At 35.8% G+C, this 20,128-nt stretch overlaps 2 protein-coding genes across 2 annotated transcripts; both read left to right on the forward strand.

Annotated features, from left to right (window-relative positions):
• The first annotated feature begins 3,935 nt into the window (after positions 1-3,935).
• Positions 3,936-5,874, forward strand: LOC132034503 (large ribosomal subunit protein bL34c). Its single transcript, XM_059424895.1, has 2 exons — positions 3,936-4,224; positions 5,489-5,874. The coding sequence occupies exons 1-2, from the start codon at positions 4,026-4,028 to the stop codon at positions 5,743-5,745; spliced, it is 456 nt and encodes a 151-aa protein (XP_059280878.1). The 5' UTR covers positions 3,936-4,025; the 3' UTR covers positions 5,746-5,874.
• Positions 5,875-9,316: 3,442 nt separating this feature from the next.
• On the forward strand, positions 9,317-20,123 carry LOC132035080 (probable glycosyltransferase At5g03795; the record flags this gene model as incomplete). The annotated part of the gene is made up of 3 exons (XM_059425399.1): positions 9,317-9,654; positions 15,640-16,207; positions 19,877-20,123. Coding segments are annotated over exons 1-3 (1,086 nt in total), but the record flags the coding sequence as incomplete, so codon positions are not given.
• Between the last annotated feature and the right edge of the window lie 5 nt (positions 20,124-20,128).

Consider the following 20,128-nt stretch of genomic DNA (forward strand, 5'->3'; position numbering starts at 1 on the left):
AAGTACATTTGAGGCCAGCTGACAAAGAACATTTAGCTAATGTATATATATTTTTCCTCCTTTGTTTCTCCAACATTGAGGTAATAAAAGCATACCATCAATTGAAAATTTGACGTACTAACTAAGTTGAGCTTAAACAAAGAACTTGGTTCCTATCCCCTCACAGTTTATACCAAGCCTAAATCCTATCAATTACCAACTTGAATTACATATCTTTCCTGGCAGCATAGAATGATATGTAACAATCCTTTGATTTGGTCTTATGACTTAAAGTGGTGCATAGGAATATTTCTCCTAAAGGGATGCAAAGAGTGTAAGGCTAATTCCTGAATGAGATTACACAGGTCATCAAAAAATTTCTTAGTCTTGCGAGTGAGCTATTGCGAGCTTACAAACCTCATGTAATGAGCCTTAGTTATATCAAAATGAAGTTGTAGTGAGAAAAACATGGAGCTAGTTCTATTGGGGAAGATGGTCAACATAGAAGCACAACCAAAAGGGGAGATTTGATCCAGAGTTGAAGAAGAATAAAGGAAGCTGATCAAAGAGCATATATGAAGCTATTATGTGTTTGTCATCATCAAAAAGGGGGAAATTGTTGAGTAATTGTTGGCTCAATGATAGCTTATGAGCTTATATTGAAGTTTTGATGATTTGACAAACAATGAACCCAAATCAAGATAGAGATAAGGAAGGATTCATTGAAGAACCAGATATCCAAATAGATCTCCAAAGGATTCAGTGAAGCTGTCATATCAACTAAGGAACTTCTCAAAGGAACTGATTCTTACTATCACGCAACTAAAGACCGAAAAGCTATTTCATGCCGACACAAAAGAAGACGAAATATTGACTGATTCATATTCGATAAAAGGTTGAATTTCAAGTTATGGTAATACTTTAATAAGTACCATAAGTTGATCAACATGGAGTTAGCATTGAAGTAGGAAACAAATTTGTCGATGCGCATACAAGGAAAGAAGGAAGATCCAAGTCAAACAAGGTTTGATTTTCGGGTATAATTATCACACCAAAACTTGGTTGGATTCTACATTCAAGAGGCGGCAACTACTTATATATAAGCACAACATGAACAAGATTTTAATCTTAACCACAACCACAAATCACAACATTCCAACGAGAGGCTAACTGAGTGTAGTCAACATTTTGTCTTAAGAGAGCCAACTTCAAGACGACGAAGAACTAGAGCTTATCAAGAAATTATCATTAAGAATTCTTTAGTTTGTATAGGTTAGATTCTGTTTAGCTTTGCAAGTATTTACCGTTGACATCTATTTATCGTTGCAAGTATTGTGTAATAAGTGTTCATTGGTTAAATTATTGTCATAGGCGGACTATTCGAGGAACAGGTCCTTAGGATAACTGTAACCTTTATAAGGCTCCTGATTTAGTAGAGAATTTGGATAAATCCTATAAGAGGCATGTCATGGTTTTTGACTCCCTTGAGCAAGGAGTTTTACATGTGAAAATTCTTGTGTTGATTTTATATTCTGTGGCATTACCTTCTTATGCGATTACTCTACCAGATTCTTAGCTAGTGTTTGGCCATAGATTCCCAAAAATTTTGAAACTTGATTTGGGTTTGAAGTTTTTCAAGTTTTGAAAATGTGTTTGGCCATAGTTTTTCAAAACATATTTCACTTTTGTTGTGGAAAACATGAATTATTACTTATACCCGCAATTTCAAAAAACTATCAAGACTACCCAACCATACAAAACACACATACTTGCTAATCCCAAATTATGCGGAACATGATATTTTAATAACAATTGTTAAATAACACACTTACTAGCTACTACAATTCAAATTACAATACAAAGATCCATCCGTTCAAGAAAAAAAAAGGGTAGTAACTAGCTTAGCTTGTTCACTTTATGAAAGAGAAGTCGCTTTAATTGTGGAAATATGATAGATATGGCTTTAATGGAAGAACATGGTAGATAGAATTAGTTGATCATAAATAGATGAGTGTTTTTTTTTTATAAAATATCAAAGTTTTTTTTTTTTTAATCCAAAACAACCAGCATGAGACTGGTTGTGTTTTATTCATAAGAAAAAAAGTCTGTACAGAAAAAGAAAAACAAAAGGAAAGCGAAAAACAAAAGGAAACTACTGAGGCTAATCCAGTCTTGGTTTGATGCCATTTCAAATCACCTCAAAGCTCAAATATAAAAGTTTGGGGTAGTTTTTAAAAGTTTTGAAAAGGCCAAAACATGGATTTTAGCCCAAAAACAGGTTTGAGCTAGAAATTGGGATTTGAAGATTTGTTTTAAAAAATTGTCAAATTTTTATGGCCAAACAAAAATCTTCAAAATATGATCCCAGAATCTATGGCCAAACGGAATCTTAGAGTGCATAGAAATAGCCCGATCCTAATGAAAATGAAGGTAGAACCACTCAGTCACTCACTCAAGCAATCTTAACGGTCTACTTTCTTCAAAATGACCAGGTTATCTTGTCAAATTACTTCAACAACTTTCAATATCAAAATGGAGAAATATATTCGCGCATTTGGAGAGAAGCATATATTTCACATTTGTCTAATACTTCTGAATCCGGCTTCTCTTCATTTCCTCAAACTTGTTCATGCCGCCTCGTTGGTTTCAATTAAAAGTTAAATAATTTTCTCAAAATCTCAAGATTTCTTATTTATTCCCAATAATCATAAGTGACCAAATTGCAATTTATTCTTTGCATCTGCATAAGAATAATTCGGGGCATTTATGGTAGATGTAATAAGAAGATGAGCACAAAAAGGAATTTGATCATCCAAGTAATAAATCCGAATTAATTGTTGAAATAAAGAAGGCAAAACAATTCATGTGTGCGAAGGAACAAATATACCCCTTAATTTTGCGAGACAATGCAAATTTACCCTTGCAATGGCTTTTAATTTAATTAACAAAATTTCACAGCGAAAAGGATATATTTGCACCATTTGTATAACAACAGGGGTATATATGCACCACTTTTTGAATGAGGGGTATATCTGCTCTAAATCTCAAAGTTGAGGGGTGTATTTTCACATTTTCCCTTTAGTAAATTAAATAATAGGATATACTAAAAAGAAAGGGAATATTAGTCGGATCATAATTTTTTATATTAATAATTAATAAGATAATGAATTGTTACGAAAAAAAAAGAGTTAAAATAGGGGAGGTAAGTGTAATATCATAAATCACAAGGGAGGTGAGTGTCACGAAGCTCAACCTCATTATTCCAAAAAATTAAAATCAATAGTTAGATTTATTTAGGACCCAACCCACCCTAAATCCGACCCAATTCTTGATTAGACCCGATTAATAGGTTGATTATATAAACATGCTTTTAATAATATTTAACTAAAAAAACATGATTGTTTTTCAATTTCTATACAAAAGACAAATAAATTACCACCGGTGTTCTTTAATTTTTGAAATATTCTCTTCCTAAAAATTTACATCTGCTACTTAAATAGATATAAAAAATTATATTTCCAGCTAAAATAATCATAAAAGCTAACTAGACAAAGTTAAGTGACTTTTGAAAAACAAAACAAAGCTGAGTAATTATAATGGTCAGTTACTATAAGTTGAGTGACTATCTAGGCCATAAACTCCTAAATTAAGATAAGATGTGAAAATATAAGCTCATTTTAGTAGTATAAACTTGTGCCAAATGATAATTAAAGAGTGTAAAAATCTCTCCTTTTATTATTAAGGGTAAACATTTAATACTAATGAGTAAAGGGGCTAAGGTGGTGTTTGGAAGGATCAAAAGCACATCTTTTAGGACAAAAAAGTATAAAAATAATTCAAATTTCCCAACTTATAACTTTTAGCTTTTAAGCTACTTTAAAAAGTCAATCCAAACACCCTCTAAATCCATGTGTTAACCCGTTATCCATTTCGGGTTCCCCAAACAGTCCCTAGGATTGGAGATAAGGCAGGAAAACATCATAAGTAGGGGGAGTTGTAGATTAGATAGAAGAGGGGAGTCGGGAGAGTTTATCAAGAGAAATAAAATGGCGTGTTTGTCAATGGTCTGTTCTGGAATACGAAACCATGCCCCATCTGCATCTGCTTCGCTTTCTCTACATAGTGGTTCTTCAAGAATGACAACTTTGAAAATGGGTGGTTCAAGCGGTCGTCCAGGGTTGCTTCACTGCTCTTTTGTTCCTTCCTCTGCACTCTCCACCTTATCTGCTTCTACTTCCTTCTCTGGTAACTCCCATCAATTTCCTTCACTCTTTTTTCCCTATCTTCGTTTTGCAACTTCAATCCTTGTACATAGTTTTGATGTGGAAAAAGAGAAATTAACTTATTTCTCTAGTTTACTGAATTGGGTCTTGTACAAAATGGAGATTTCACTTCCTTATTTTAATTGGTAATGTGGGAATGTTTCTTGTACCCTGTTGGAGGGATTGGGTTGTATGGATACAGCTCAATCCTGCATTTGAATTCCTTCTGTTGGCTACATTGTAGCTGCCAATTATTGTTCGTGTGTTATCTCTAGTCCTATTCTATTCTATACACTTAGGGTTCTTTGGTATGTGGGATAAGGTGGATATCCCAGGATTAAGTTTGGAATTAAATTTATACTGTTTTTGGTTGATGTCAACCACTTTATACGTCAACCAAACATAGTATAAATTTAATCTCAAACTTAATCCTGAATATGCCACCTTATCCCGTCAAACTTGAAATTATTTTATCCCACCTTTCAGGTGAGATAAATTAGTCCAAGGAATATAATCCCAGAACTATAATCCCATGATGATTTAATCCGCAAACCAAACAGCCCGTGTATTAACTAGCATAAGGATAATAATCCCGGGATAGAATTTGGTATTAACTTTATCCCATGTTTGGTTATGGGTATTAATTAGTTCCGGGATTATTTTATTCCACCATTTATATTAAAATGGAGGTATTACTATCTCAGATGCGATAAAATAATCCCATGGGAAACAAGAGTACGTTGCCATTCTTGATTTTGATGTTTAGTATTCCATATATAATTCAAATTGGTAGTGTCTATTGTGGATATTTTAGGTTTGGCATTGGTGTGCTATTGAAAAGATTGAATCGTGTTGCTGGTTATATGGTCAAAATCCCTTGGTTAAAGCTACATTATAAAGCAAATGAACCATAATTTACTTTGAACAGGGAGGAAACCCTTGGGGCTCGTTTGGTACGAGGGATAAGGGATAATAAACCCGGGATTAAATTTGAGATGAGTTTATCCCACGTTTGGGTGGAATAAAATTGCAGTATAACTAATCCCGGGATTAGTTATCCCGGGATTGTAGTGTTATTTTTACCCCTGTGGGAGGGTAGGATAACAACCCCGGAATAATTAATCCTAGAATAACTTGTTCCCAACCAAACGAGCCCTTAAGGGTACATATGGAGGCATATGATAAATTTTGTATTAAATTGGCATGATGAGTAATAGCGAGCTAATAGTTAACTTCTTCTGGCTTAGGTTCATCATTTGGGTTTGGCTTCAATTCCAGCATTGGAGTGAGCACCCCTAAAAGGCGTGGCCTGGTGGTGAGGGCAAAGAAGTATGCTCTTTGTCAGACTAAGAGGAATAGATCAAGGAAGTCGTTGGCTCGAACACACGGTTTTCGCAAGCGTATGAGCACCACCAGCGGCAGAGCAGTTATTCAGCGCAGACGTGCAAAGGGCCGATGGGATCTCTGCCCAAAGTCTTCACCTAGAACTGGGAAACGAGCTTGATCTTTATTCTTTTCTCATAACTGATTTTTGTGGGTAATATGTTATCTTTTTTCAGAAATTTGCTTGCAACGAGTCTGCTGTAATTTTCGTTTGTTAAATTCAAAGAACTAACTCGCTAGTTTCCATATATTCTATTATCCACTATCTCTTTGATTTTTTTTTTTCTTGCTCCTTCTGATTTGATCTTCTTCTTGTTAATTCATACATGTTTGCGGAGTTTTATTTTCATGGAACAAGGCTCCAATAAAGGTGCTATTTTGTTCTCAGAAGTCATTCTTCACTTGGTGGAGCATGTAGTTGGGTGAGCTTAGATTGTAACTGCAATTATTTCAACATTTGGTGATTTCCAAACTTGCAAGTTGCATCTGTCTTCATGGTGCATTTACTAAATTTTGATTCGTAAGTGAGGATTTACAACAATGCTGCAGAAATCATTTGGCTGTTGGCATGTGTAGAGTTGAAATAAGATGTAGGAATCATTTGGTGGTATGAATAAAGAATGTTTGGCTTAGTCTATCTTTATATCTGAACTGATAAAACACTATAGAGTATGGAGGATATCCTCGGTGTAGTTCTCAGTGTCTTAGTTGCTAATGATTCCACCATGTCCAATGAGTTAAAACTGGTAGCTATGGCATTTTCCAATGAGTTAAAACTGGTAGCTATGGCATTTTATAGAGACAATCAACTTGTACTCTTACTGCCCAAATGGACTAAATAGGAATACTTGTAGCATTGTTTAGAAAGTGGTTATGCATGCCTTAAACGTTTATTTTGACAGCTTCAATCGAGCCAAAAACTGACCCATCAATGCATATTAGACGATTACCGTATATCATCCTTGTCTATGCACATGAACTTTTTAACATCAACCTGAATTTCCTCCCGTATTAGGTTCTTTTTCTCTATATTAGTAGCTAGGCAAGACAACATAGATTCTATTCCTCATCAATCTGCTTATACTGTATGGATAAGAAGCATCCTAATGCAGGCACCGCATGGAAAAGTTTATATGAGCCAGCCGATGTGAAGAAGAGCGGAACATTTTTTATTTGAATGTTTTTAGTAGACTTGTATTCAAATATTCACCAGTAAGCAAGCTGAAAATTAGGTCTTCTTCATATCAACCAGGATTATAAACCCCAACTCATTTCTTGTTGGCACTGCCTGGGATTTTTACTACACTTCGAAACAGTTTTGTTTACAAACTCTAGACGAGCTTTTAATTGCTCTAATATGCATTCCTCCAAATCAACTGCACATCCAGCTTTTGTTAGGAAATGACTCGAGAAACCATGATTTGCAAATATCATAAGGTCACTTCTTCAAGCCTAACTATGCAAAATAAGGAAAACTGATACTGGGAGCAAGATGTTTCTAACCCAAGCTTATGTAAAATCCCTCGTTAAATTTTCGTTTTTATTTCTTAAAAGTTAGAAAGTTAAAGAGTGTGTTTGATATGAGGGAAAATGTTTTTGATGAAAAATGTTTTCCTAAAAAGATGTTTTTTTTTTTTAAAAAAAAAAGTGATTTTTGGCTTATTTTCTAGTGTTTGGGAAGTCAGCAGAAAATATTGTTCTAAGAACATTTATGTATAATCAAAATTCTTTTAACCAATACTATTAGAGAAAATATTCTAGTTTTTGCAAAAACTAAAGAGTAACACTAGAGTAGTATTTCAATTATATTAAAAGACTGATTATTTTTTTTCAACATGGCGTATGGTTGAGGAGAAAATTTCATTATTTTTTTTCCAAAAATCCTCAAGGTCCATTTGGATATTGTAAACAACATAGGGGATTCTTTTTGTACTTTAAGCTGAGAAAGAATGTAATGCGGAATTGGTACCTCATTTTCAGTTGATAGTCGGAGCAAATAGTGCATTCTATAAAGTGTTGTACGAAATCCCTAAATGCTAGTACCTCAACTATCAACATTAATGCTAATCCACCTAAAAGGCATCTCCAACCTTGAACACACAAAAAAAAAAAAAAAAAAAAAAAAAAAAAAAAAAAAAAAAACCTTGTACACCATTTTTTACACCAAAATGGTGTAAACATCAAAATGATGAAAATTAACTCCAACCCATTACACTATTTTTTATATCAAAAAAGAATACTCCTTTTATATTTTTCTCTATCTTCTATATTATATTATTTTCTTTTATTTAAATTCTATTTTTTTATTTCATAAATAAATCCTTTCTTTTTTTCTTTTTTACATATTCATCTCTTATAATTCATATTCCTTTGTTATATAACCATTTAATATAACATTATTTTATACCATAAATTTTTAAATAATATAAATTGTAAGCAAATATTATATGTTATACATATTAATGGATAATTCAAATTAAAGTGAAATCATTGACAAAATATAATTAAATAAATATTACATTATGGTAAAATTTATTTTAATTTCTACATAAATATTCAACTTCCACGATTAGTATGTTGCTCTCATAAATGCTCTATTAATGCTTTTCTAAGTGCAAAATGAGCATCTTTTTTCTTAATTTTTTTGTGTCGAGCTAAAATTGTTCAAATCGGTAATTTTCATCTACTACGATTTCTACTGTTGGAGTTGGACCTTCCCAAGCATCTTGAATTGATGCATTAAGATCACTCTCATCCTCGATTATCATGTTGTGCAGTATAATACATATAGTTAATATATCATGTAGCAATTTTTTTCTCAAAAACGTGACGGCCCTGCAATAATTGCAAAACGAGGAATGCACATTCAACATTTTTTCGACATGATTCTTGTTTCGTCGCGAAATATTTCTTCTTTTGAGATTGTGGCTCATGAATAGTTTGCACAATTGTAGATCATTTTGGATATATACTGTCAGCTAAATAATAACCCACATCATATTCGTTTCCTTGAATAACATAATGGGCGGAGGAGCAATACCTTTAGCAAGATTGAAAAATAGATGTGATGATTCTAAAACATTAATGTCATTATTGGTGCCGGGCATACCAAAATATGCATGCCATATCCAAAGGTCATAATCAGCTACAACTTCAACAATAATTGTTGGAATCCAATACGACCTGCATATTGTCCAACCCATGCTGTTGGACAATTTTTCCATCTGCAATGCATGCAATCTAGACTACCTAGCATTCCTGGAAAACTACGTTGCTCGCCGATGTGAAGAAGCCTTGCAACATTGTTAGTTGTTGGTGATCTCAGATACTGCTCTGATGGTTATATTTTTTTTGTGATGGTTATATTTTTTTTATACAATTATAACTTATAATAAAATTAACTTACAATTTTATGTAAAAATAATATATATGAAAATTAATTTATAAAAATTACACTCCAAAATTAAGATAGAAAATTAATATTATAAAAATATTACATAAAAAATAATTAGGTATATTAGGGACCTAAATGAAAAAATTAAAATTTATAATATGTTAAATTAAAAATGTTATATAATAGTAAAAAAACATTGATAAATAGTAATGATGTTGATGAATAATATAAGGTTGGAGCTCCAAAACATCAAATATTATACTAAAATAGAATTTGAGTGGAACAAATGATGCAAGGTTGGAGATGCGCTGGTGTATACATATCGGAATGTGCAGTCACTCACTGGTGTAGAAGCAGCAGCTTCAATGTACTCAAACTCAGCGCAAGCCTTCATTTTCATACCCACAGCCTTAGCTCTTGTTACCTCTCTCCTCATTCTCTTTTACATTTCCTTCACTTCCAATTTCTTCATCCAAACACATCATCTCACATTCACTCATTCCACTGGCTATTCAACACCCCTTTCATCTTTCAACTCCACTTCACAGAAACAGCTGAACATTTCATTTCTTGGCTCTATACAAAGTGTTAATACTCAGAGTCATATTCAGAGTCAGAGGCATATGGAGTTCAATGGTATGAGCAAAAAAGAAAATTAATTTACAATCTTTTCACTTTGTAAAGTTTTCTCTCAAAATCTTGGTCAGTGGCTAACTCTACTCTCTGGGTCTAAGCTACTTTTTTATAGTGCAGATTTGTGCATCATTTTTGCTTCCGGAAAAGTAGAAAAAGTAAAAGAAATTGAAACATATTGTATGGTAATTAGGAATAAGAAAAATCGTTAAAATAATTGATTTTATATCCTCAATTCAAATTCTAATTGACCAAATGTGAACCTGCAAAAGATAGAGGGACAAAAACTGAGGCACATAGAGAGGATTTGGGAAGTCCATATATAATAGAGGGTTTGCTCTGTGTCACTTCTCATTTATAAGTGGAAAGAATTGCTGATTTGGCTACACTAATCTAATTGTTAGAGGTTTGGGGTACTAGGGACTTTTCCAAGATTGAGTTTTGTGCTCAAGGTTCATGCTTTAATTCTCTGGTTTAATGCCACATGGTGATGCTTAAAGGACTTGGCTATTTAGCATTCAGAACCTCGTATGTTCCAACTATTTGGTTTCCAAGTTCTTGATGCATTAGGCAGCTATTTCAGTAGATTGTTGATTTATTTAGTGATTTGGATCTCCTTTAGAGCATCAAGTGCTTATAAGTAGCTAAAGAAAGTAAGGAAAATCAATTAGCAGGAAATGAAATTAGAGAAAAAAGGTTTGAGAGAAATGATATCCAATTGTAGGAGATGACAGTGTTCTGTAAGCATACATTCAAGCATATTCTCAGAACAGTACAGTAGGGGGAAGGGAGACATTGTTGGACGGTTGCCTGCCATAACCTAAAAAAAGAAAAAGGAAAATAAAATAATACTCCAAATCTTATGCAAGATTTCACCTCTATCTTTACTTTCCTTTTTCACCTCAAAATTTGAGTATGAATATACTTATCTGAATCTTAAGTAATTACTTTATTTTAGGAAAGGTAGCGAAATCGTGTGAAACAGGAAAAACTGGGCCATTGTGTTCTCTTGACTCTTGAGGTTCCTTATGTCATCTGAACTAGGTTGTTTTCTCTTCTTTTTTTTTTTTCTTGTTCTTTTTCTTTATTATATCAGATAAGTGCAATGACTTTCTTCAATTGATAGCAAATAAAAACAGAGACCCCCCCCCCCCCCCCCTCCACGTCCTCTAAAGCCACAATGGGGTTATTCATCACACTGGTCAGCACAATTTAGGGTTCTCTTTAAGCAACTATTCAGAGACATTTTAGCATCACTACTATACTCTCACTTAGATGTCTAAGGAATCCTAATTTTGATTATTTGAAGACCTCATACCGCAATTAAGGTTGTTGCTATGTATATGTAAATAAATAAAACCTTTGGCACCCAAAATTTTCTGTAGTGACATGTTTTCACAGCAATTCCCAGTTTGCTAGAGTTACTGTCTAGGTTTATATTTTCTACTTTATCACACCTGAAATGCAATCTTATTCTTACTTCAACATGTTTAAATTGTTATACTTAAGTCATTCTATCTGGGAGACATGTTTTGCAAGCTACTATCACCTTCAGGGTCGCATTCGTTATTTTCAGTTTTCCTAGGGACTGTGAAAAGGAGACCTTTCAAGAACTTACCTACTGTTGTAGTGATATTCAGGAATGGATAAGTAAACAAGATAACAATGTAATATTTTGTTGTTGTATCCGGTCATATTATGTTGATTAATCACAGCATCTAAGACTCTAAGTTGATGTACCAGTCTAATCTTGTTCCAGTTTTCCACTGGTTGGCCTTTTATTTATAAGTCATGCTAACATGGCTAAACCACTATCTTCGACCCAGTTTATCTTTGAACAGCAAAATAGATTGTAGTGTAATGCAATTGTGGATTCCAAAGACTCTCTCACAGTTCTCTCTCGGCTACTGATTCAATGGAAAATCTACATGCAAACAACTTGATTCTCTCAGATGTTTTTGGCTACTGATTCAATGGAAAATCTGCATGCAAACAACTTGATTCTCTCAGATGTTTTAGAAAGGGAAGACGTATCAACTCTGCCATTGACAACGATGGAGGGAGTAAATTGCAAGGAAAATCGAATGGAGGAGGTGGGTTCTCTACAGCAACTGGCAACTCTTGTCTCTGGGTCTAATTGCGATTTATGGAATATAAATGAGGCCATACCTATTCTCACAGAACAAGACGACTCTTCTATTGATAAAGCAAGGGAGGCGACAGTTTGGGTCCAACAACATCTTATCAAACTTAGCAAGATTTTTGGCATTGATTTCAAAGTTCATGAAAAAGAAGCTACTAAGCTTCTTATGCGGATAGATGCGTGCCGACAAGCAAGGAAAATGGAACCAACCTCGGCAATCAAGAAAACGAGGCCCAAAGGCATGCAGGAACTGAAGAATTTAATTACTTTTGATGTGAAATTCAAAAGTAGGGGGAACAGAAACAAGGGGAAAGGACACACACAGGTTGAGTCATGAGACTCAAACTTGAGTCATGGAATGTTAGGAGATTGAATGATGTGGGGAAAAGAAGGTTGATTAAAAGCCTTCTAGATCAATGAAAAGCTCATATTATATGTTTCCAAGAATCAAAATTAGAGGGGAATTTTCAGGATCTTATTAAACAAATTTGGGGTGGAAGATGGGTGAATATGCATGCTTAGAAGCTAGTGGTACCAGAGGAGGGATTCTTATGCTTTGGGATTGCAGAGCTATGTTACTCGGACTCTCCTAAAATGCCGGGTGCGGCAACACTTTCGAAGAGTCTGAGTAACTTAGTTGTAGAGTATGGAAGGGTGAAGTACTTCAAATAGGTGCATACACTTTAACCTGTAAATTTGAGGCTCTGTTACAGAGTTTTAACTGCCATATATCAGGAGTCTATGCTCCAAACTACAAGAAGTAAAGGAGGAATGTTGGGGAGGAACTGGGAGCAGTCAGAGGGCTATGTGTGGTGATTTAATGTTTGCAGGTTTGCCTCTGAGAAGAGGAACTGTCTGAGGAGATCCTCAGCTACGGTAGAATTCTCAGATTTTATTGATGACATGGAACTTCTAGATTTGAAGTTAGAAGGAGGAACTTTCACCTGGTTCAGAGGAGATACTCACAATACATCATCCAGAATGGATAGGATTTTGTGCTCAGCTGAATGGAATGATCAATTCAGTTACATGAAGCAAACCAAAATCCAAAGACTGACCTCTGATCATATACCAACTACCCTATTGTGTGGTTCTTGGGAACATAGTAAATCATACTTCAAACTTGAGAATTGGTGGCTGAATACTGAAGGTTTTGTACAGAATCAGCTCTTGGTGGAACTCCTCTGTTTGGGAGGCCTGATTACATTTTAGCTTGCAAACTTAAAGCTCTAAAATGTAAACTTAAGGAATGGAGCAGAAATCAACAGGGGAATTTGAAGATCAAAAGGGTCAATTTGCTTAATCAAATGGCAAATTTGGACTCTGTGCAAGAAGAGGGCCTCTACACTTATGGAGTATGAAGAGCTACTTAAAAATGAAGAGACTGCATGAAGACAAAAATCCATGACTTTATGGTTGAAAGACGGTGACAACAACACAAGATTTTTCCATAACACCGCTAATGCTCATAAGAGAAACAACAATATTGATCATCTGGTTGTACAAGGGGATCGCATAGTGGAAGCAGAAAGAGCCAAGGAGGAAATCATTTCTTTTTATAAACAACTCTACACAAAGATAGAGACCTGGAGGCCTAATGGAGACTTGATTAATTACCCCTCAATTTCAGCAGCAGAGAGGGATTCTCTTCAAAACAGATTTGAGGAGCAGGAAGTATATAGTTGCCTGAAGCAGTGTGCTATTGATAAAGCTCCTGATCCTGATGGGTACACGGGGTTTTATATCAAGTGTTGGGATGTTTTAAAGCAAAGATATAATGGGGGCTTTTTGACAATTTCTATGATCAGGAAAAGGTTCAATGCTACTTATATTGCCTTGATTCTCGAAAAGGTAGGGGAAGAGGAGCTGAAAGATTTCAGACCTATAAGTCTGATAGGAAGTTTCTACAAGCTTTTGTTAAAGGTTTTGACTGAAAGGTTGAAAAAGGTAATGGATAAACTAGTGGCTTCTCTACAGATGACCTTCATTAGAGAGAGACAGAATGGATGCCGTGTTAATTGCTAATGATGCAGTGGATTCAAGAATGTCATAAAACAAGCCTGGCATTTTGTGCAAACTGGACATTGAGAAAGCAAATGATTATGTGAATTCGGAGTTCTTCTTAGAAATTGCTGAGAAAGCAAATGATCATGTGAAAAGAAGTTGTCCAGATCTCAGTATTTGTCTCTGGGAGGCAGGCTTACTTTGATTAATGCAGTGCTTGATGCTCTACCAACTTACATGTTATCTCTGTTCCCTATCCCTTCTGGAGTGGTTCAAAGACTGGATAAGATTAGAAGATCTTTCTTGCGGCTAGGGAACAGTGACAAAAGAAATTTCCACTTAGCCAAGTGGAAAGAACTGATTACTAGCAAAGAACAGGGTGGTCTTGGTAGAAAAAATCTGAAGAATCATAGTAAGGCATTAAAGTTGAAGTGGCTATAGAGGTATCCTAAGGAGCCTCAATCACATTGGGTAAAGGTGATCAAGATAAAGTATGCGAAACTGGATTGCTGGGTCACCAAGGAGGCAAATATTCCATATGGTGTGACCTTATGGAGGTCCATCTGGCCTTTCTTAAAGAGGCACTCTGTCATTAGAGTTCAGAATGGTAACAAAACACTCTTTGGATAGACAAGTGGTTGGGCAGCAGGAGCCTGCAGGACTCCTTTCCTGATCTGTTTACTCTGGCTCAACATGAGAATAAGACAATGGCTGAGATGTGGCCACCTCAAGGTTGGGAGCTAATTTTCAGCAGAATGATGAATGACTGAGAAATTCCCAGGTTGACTGAACTTTTTAGCCTTCTAGAAACTTTTCAAGAGGTGCAAGATGGAGAGGACTGTTTGTGGTGGACTGGAAATTCCAAAGGGCAGTATATGGTGAAATCTAGGTACAAGGTTATGAATACAATAGAGTCACAAACCTTTATTTGGCATTGGAAACATATCTGGAAAGTAAAGATACCACACAATGTTGCTTGCTTTACTTGGTTGCTAGCTAAGGAGGCTGTGCTGACACATGAAAACCTGATGAAGAGAGGCATCACTTTAGCATCAAACTGCTGTTTATGTGGGACTGAAGCTGAAACTGTTAAGACACTTATTTCTACATTGCAAGGTCACAGGCCAGTTGAAGATTTTTCTCAATCTCAGGGGCATCTCTTGGATAATGCCTTGCAAGATTGTTGAGACTCTTTTTAGCTGGGAGGAGGCTGGGATTGGGGGCACACAGCAGAAGAAATTCGAGGATCATCCCAGCACGTGTATGGTGGACAATCTGGAAAGAAAGGAATGCCAGATGTTATGAGAATAGAAGTAGTACAGATAAAACTCAACTGTGTTTTGCTACTTTGTTTTTTGTGTACAAATGCATACCCTGAAGATATAGAGACAATCCCTAGATGTTCTTGATTCAGTTTAGGATTGCAGCTATGCTTCAGTGACTCTTGGTTAAATTTTTTTTTATTTTTTTTTCCTCTTTCTCTCTTAGAAAGGGGTTTTCAGGACTTCCCCAGTACTGGTCTATAATACAAAATGTTACCTGTTTCAAAAAATAAAAAAAATTGTGGATTCCAACCATGTCATTTTGGCCTTCTCTAAGCTGTAACTCTTTGCCATATTGATAATCCATTTTTTTCTTAAGTATGATATTTAGAAAGTCTATTATCTGAATAACTATATTCTATGAATGCTATATCATCTACTGCATATGTAACTACCTTCAGCTCAATAATATACTGTCCTTATTGGCATTTTGACAGGGTTTGTCAGCCCTGATTACTGTTTTGTCTGAGCTTTTGTCACTTATTTCTGGATCTAGAAATGCTTAGCTTTTATTTTCAGGAAACTATGTGAATGACAACGAGGTATTCCATGACAGAGATGACTTTATGGACAACTACAAAGAAATGAATAGGAGCTTGAAGATATATGTTTATCCTCACCAAAAGGGCGATCCCTTTTCCAATGTACTCTTGGCTGTTGATTTTGAGCCAGGTGGAAACTATGCAAGTGAAAGTTACTTCAAGAAAGTTCTTGTGATGAGCCATTTCATTACAAAGGATCCTTCCAATGCCGATCTCTTCTTTATACCTTTCTCAATTGCACGGTTGCGACATGATCCACGAGTGGGGATTGCTGGTATTAAAGACTTCATAAAAAGCTACATCTTCAATATTAGTCATGAGTATCCTTACTGGAACCGAACGAATGGGGCTGACCATTTCTATGTTGCCTGTCATTCTATTGGTCGTTTTGCCATGGATAAAGCAATTGATGTTAAGATCAATGCCATCCAAGTCGTCTGTTCTTCAAGTTATTTCATATCAGCATATATTCCACATAAAGATGCATCCTTGCCACAGATTTGGCCAAGGCTAGGTGGTGACCTAAATCTTGCACCTTATAAGAGGTCAGCTGAGTCCTTTCTAATTATTAACGTGTTTCATGCATGTGTTTCAGATATGGAATTACTTACCTGAGGTTAATATCAAAATTATGACCTGTTTGTTGATAACTACATGGAATCGTACAAGATAGTTTTGCTTATCTTGTCATATAATCTTGGAAAACTTTTGCTGGCATTCATCATATGCCCATTTTTGGGAAAGCTTTTTATTGGCATTCATCATATGCCATTCTTTCTAGGCTCGTGCATATTAAACCTTAATAGATTGTATACCTGCAGATTGACTTGTCTTGTAAGGAAGCTGTTCACAGAACTTCAAAGTAATCAAATCCATTTGCCAACTAGATGTTTTTATAGTTTTAACCTTTACTCTTAATTCCATTTTCATGGTTAAATATGGTCTATATTGTTTAGTCTTTTCAGTTACTCCTTTTGGTCTTTTGGCTTTTATGGAGGATCAGCAACCCCTTGGGTCCCCATATTAGTACAAATATTCCTGGTACATATTAAAGAAAATTGTTAGATGTGGACATTCCACCAGAGCCTAAATGGATATTCGTGCCATCAATTATAAAAACTATCCCCATATGTTACTTGGTCTTGGGTAGTTTGCTGAGCCAGTGAGGTTGTCCGACATACAAGAACAACAACATACCCAGTGAAATCCCACAAAGTGGGGTCTGGGGAGGGTAGAGTGTATGCAGACCTTACCCCTACCTTGGGAGGTAGAGAGGCTGTTTCCAATAGACCCTTGGCATAAGGACAAGCAATTCAAAGCAGTATGAAAAGGAAATAACGAAAGCGAATATGCCATGCTAAAGTAGTCTGAAAAAAGGAGCACTAGGTACCACAGATAAATAAGATAATCGAAGTACAAGAAACAACAGATAGTAGCAGAAACCAAAGGACAAGAAACTATAAGAGCAATACTATGACTGCTAGTATGAAAGGATAAGCGGGACACGCTCCACTACCTACTAACCTTTGATCTGTGTCCTCCATAACCTCCTATCTAAGGTCATGTCATTGGTAAGTTGGATTGCGTCGTGTCGTGTCTAATCACCTCTTCCTAATACTTCTTCAGCCTACCTCTACCTGTCCTGAAATCGTCCATAGCCAACTTCTCACACCTCCACAGTGGGGCATCCGTGCCCCTCCTCTTTACATGTCCAAACCATCTCAACCTCGCTTCCCGCATCTTATCCTCCACCGAGGCCACTCCCACGTTGTCCCGAATATCTTCATTCCTAATCCTTTCTCTTCTAGTATGCCCACACATCCATCGCAACATCCTCATTTCCGCAACTTTCATCTTCTAAATGTGAGAGGGATACTTTGCAATGGAAAGCTGATAGTAAAGGGAATTTTACTGTTAAATCTGGATACAGAGACTTGTGTTCAACAACAAATCAGGAGGCAGGATGGCCTTGGAGGATGATATGGAAAACCAAAATACCTTACAAGGTAAACTGTTTTTCCTGGCTTTTGGCAAAAGAAGCAGTGCTGACTCATGAGAACCTGAACAAAAGAGGATTTCACCTATGCTCTAGATGTTACTTATGTGGGGAACAAGCAGAGACAGTCAACCATCTTTTTTTGCATTGCAAAGTGACAGACCAGTTGTGGCAGTTCTTTCTCTAGATGAAAAAAATCAACTGGGTGAAATCAGGAAGTATGAAAGAAGCAATGAAGTGTTGGAACAGAGATGGTAATGCAGCAAAGAAGGAAGAGAGATGGAAGATTGTCCCAGCAAGCATATGGTGGACAGTTTGGAAGGAGAGAAATCAGAGATGTTTTGAAGATAAGCAGAGCAGCATGCAGAGAATGAAGATTAATTGTTTAGCTGTTTGGTGTAAACAGGAAATGTTAGATCAAACAGTAGATATTGTAACAGCTATTGACTGGTTGTAATTTAGTGTAAACAGGAAGGCAATGTAAGTTGTAATACTTTTGAAGGGGGACTACACATTTGGATGTAGTTATACCTGAGGAATTACCACAGCTTTTGAAGGATGTTTTCGAGGGCAAAGAGCCCAACAAAGGTGTCAACCTTGATGAAGCAGTTGCATTTGAAGTAGCCGCACGATGAAGAATCTCGAGTAGAGAGGTAGCGAATGATATTGCTGCCATGAGAAAGATGGGTATGAAAATCCACTCTCGGATTGATGAAGAGATGTCAGAGAAGGTTTCTTTTTATGAAACCCGAGATGAAGATGTTTATGATTATAACCATGAGAGAACATGGTGTCGAATCTGACAACTCAAGATTTGAAGAAATTTAATGATGTGAATCCTGAAGAGATGGACGCTTCTAAAATATTATCTATCGTTGTATAATCTAAAAAGATTTTCACAATAAATACGATAATTGAGAAAATGATGAAAACTGCTCATGCTACTGAGAAATTTCCAAAAGGGGAGAGCACTAGTGAAGAGAAAAGTTATGATGAAACTGATGATGTGCCTTCTGAAGCTCAATTAGTAGAAATGACAACCTCAATCTCAAGAACATCTTCCGAGAAGATGAGAGAATCTGAGAAGATTAGGATCTTTTGAAGAATGATGAGATCACATAACAAATATGGTCTTGAGTTAGCTTTGCAAGTCAAAGTTGTGATCGATTCAAACTCCTCGAAGAAGAAGAAGAAGAAGAAGAAGAAGAGACAACTTGAAGATGTTGAAATCCAGATTTGAGTAGTCGAAGAGTACTTTGTGAATTCCATCCACAAGGTTCAAGGGGGAGTGTTGAAATATGAACCTTGTCTTGAAAGAAGAAAAAGACTTTTTGATTTTCCTGATACATGAATTATCTTAGTTCATGAATTAGGAAGGTTAATGTATTAGTCTTAGATACATGCATGCTTTATTCATGAACTAGGGAATAGGAAAAGTCTAGAATTAAATTAGATACATGTATTAGTCTAGGTGCATGCTAGAAAATTCCTATAAATACCTAGATACTATAGCCATATGATATGAGATGAGAATAAAAAATGTAGTCTTTTATGTAAGTTAAAGTTGGTGGAAGAATATATTCCCCACTTATATTCATCATCAAAAAGAGAATTATTGAATTTGTAAGCCCAATTGAGTGGAACAAAGAAGATTCGTTGCCTCACTTGTTTGCAAGAGAGAATTTGAGTGATTTGATTGCTTCTCCTCCCCCGATTTTCCAACGCCAGCTTCCTTTCATAGTTGTCAATCACCCCTTGCAATACAGTAATATCCTTTAATTTTTAACCTAAGGCATACCAAGATATGTAGAAGGAAAACATTCAATTCTACAACATAAGATGGCAGCGATTTATACAAAAGCTTGAGTTTGTTTTTCTTGCAATTTATACATTCAGTTGACTATGTGTCAAGCTGGATGCTTCAAGAGAGTAGAGAAAATTGAAGCTCTAGTGTAGCTTTGAATAAGGTGGCATGTAGCTCCAAGATAGGAAGCTCATGGACAAAGGTTTCAGAAGCTCCTTTGATGTTGTTTCCATTTCTCTGTTGGGTTTGCCATCCGTAAAATGTATTAGGTTTCACCACCAAAGATAATATTCATTTTGTACTGTTAGAGAAGCTTTTACATGAATATATTGTTCATAACTTTGTCGGGGGGTTTAATGCGGACGAAGAGGGCACTCTTCATGTAGAGAAACTCATTTTATTGAATGGTTTCAGGAAAAAGCTGGGATTTTTTGCTGGATCACCAAATTCTCCTGTACGTGAAAAGCTTCTGGAGTCGTGGGGAAATGATTCCGACATCTTTGTGCACTTTGGTCGCCTTGAAAGTTCTTATGCCAAAGAACTTCTTGATAGCAAATTCTGCCTTCATGTGAAAGGCTATGAAGTCAACACTGCTCGCATTGCTGATGCCTTGTTCTATGGCTGTGTACCTGTGATTATCGCGAACCATTATGATCTTCCATTTTT

The sequence above is a fragment of the Lycium ferocissimum genome, chromosome 10, assembly GCF_029784015.1.
Source record: "Lycium ferocissimum isolate CSIRO_LF1 chromosome 10, AGI_CSIRO_Lferr_CH_V1, whole genome shotgun sequence".
NCBI lineage: Eukaryota > Viridiplantae > Streptophyta > Magnoliopsida > Solanales > Solanaceae > Lycium > Lycium ferocissimum.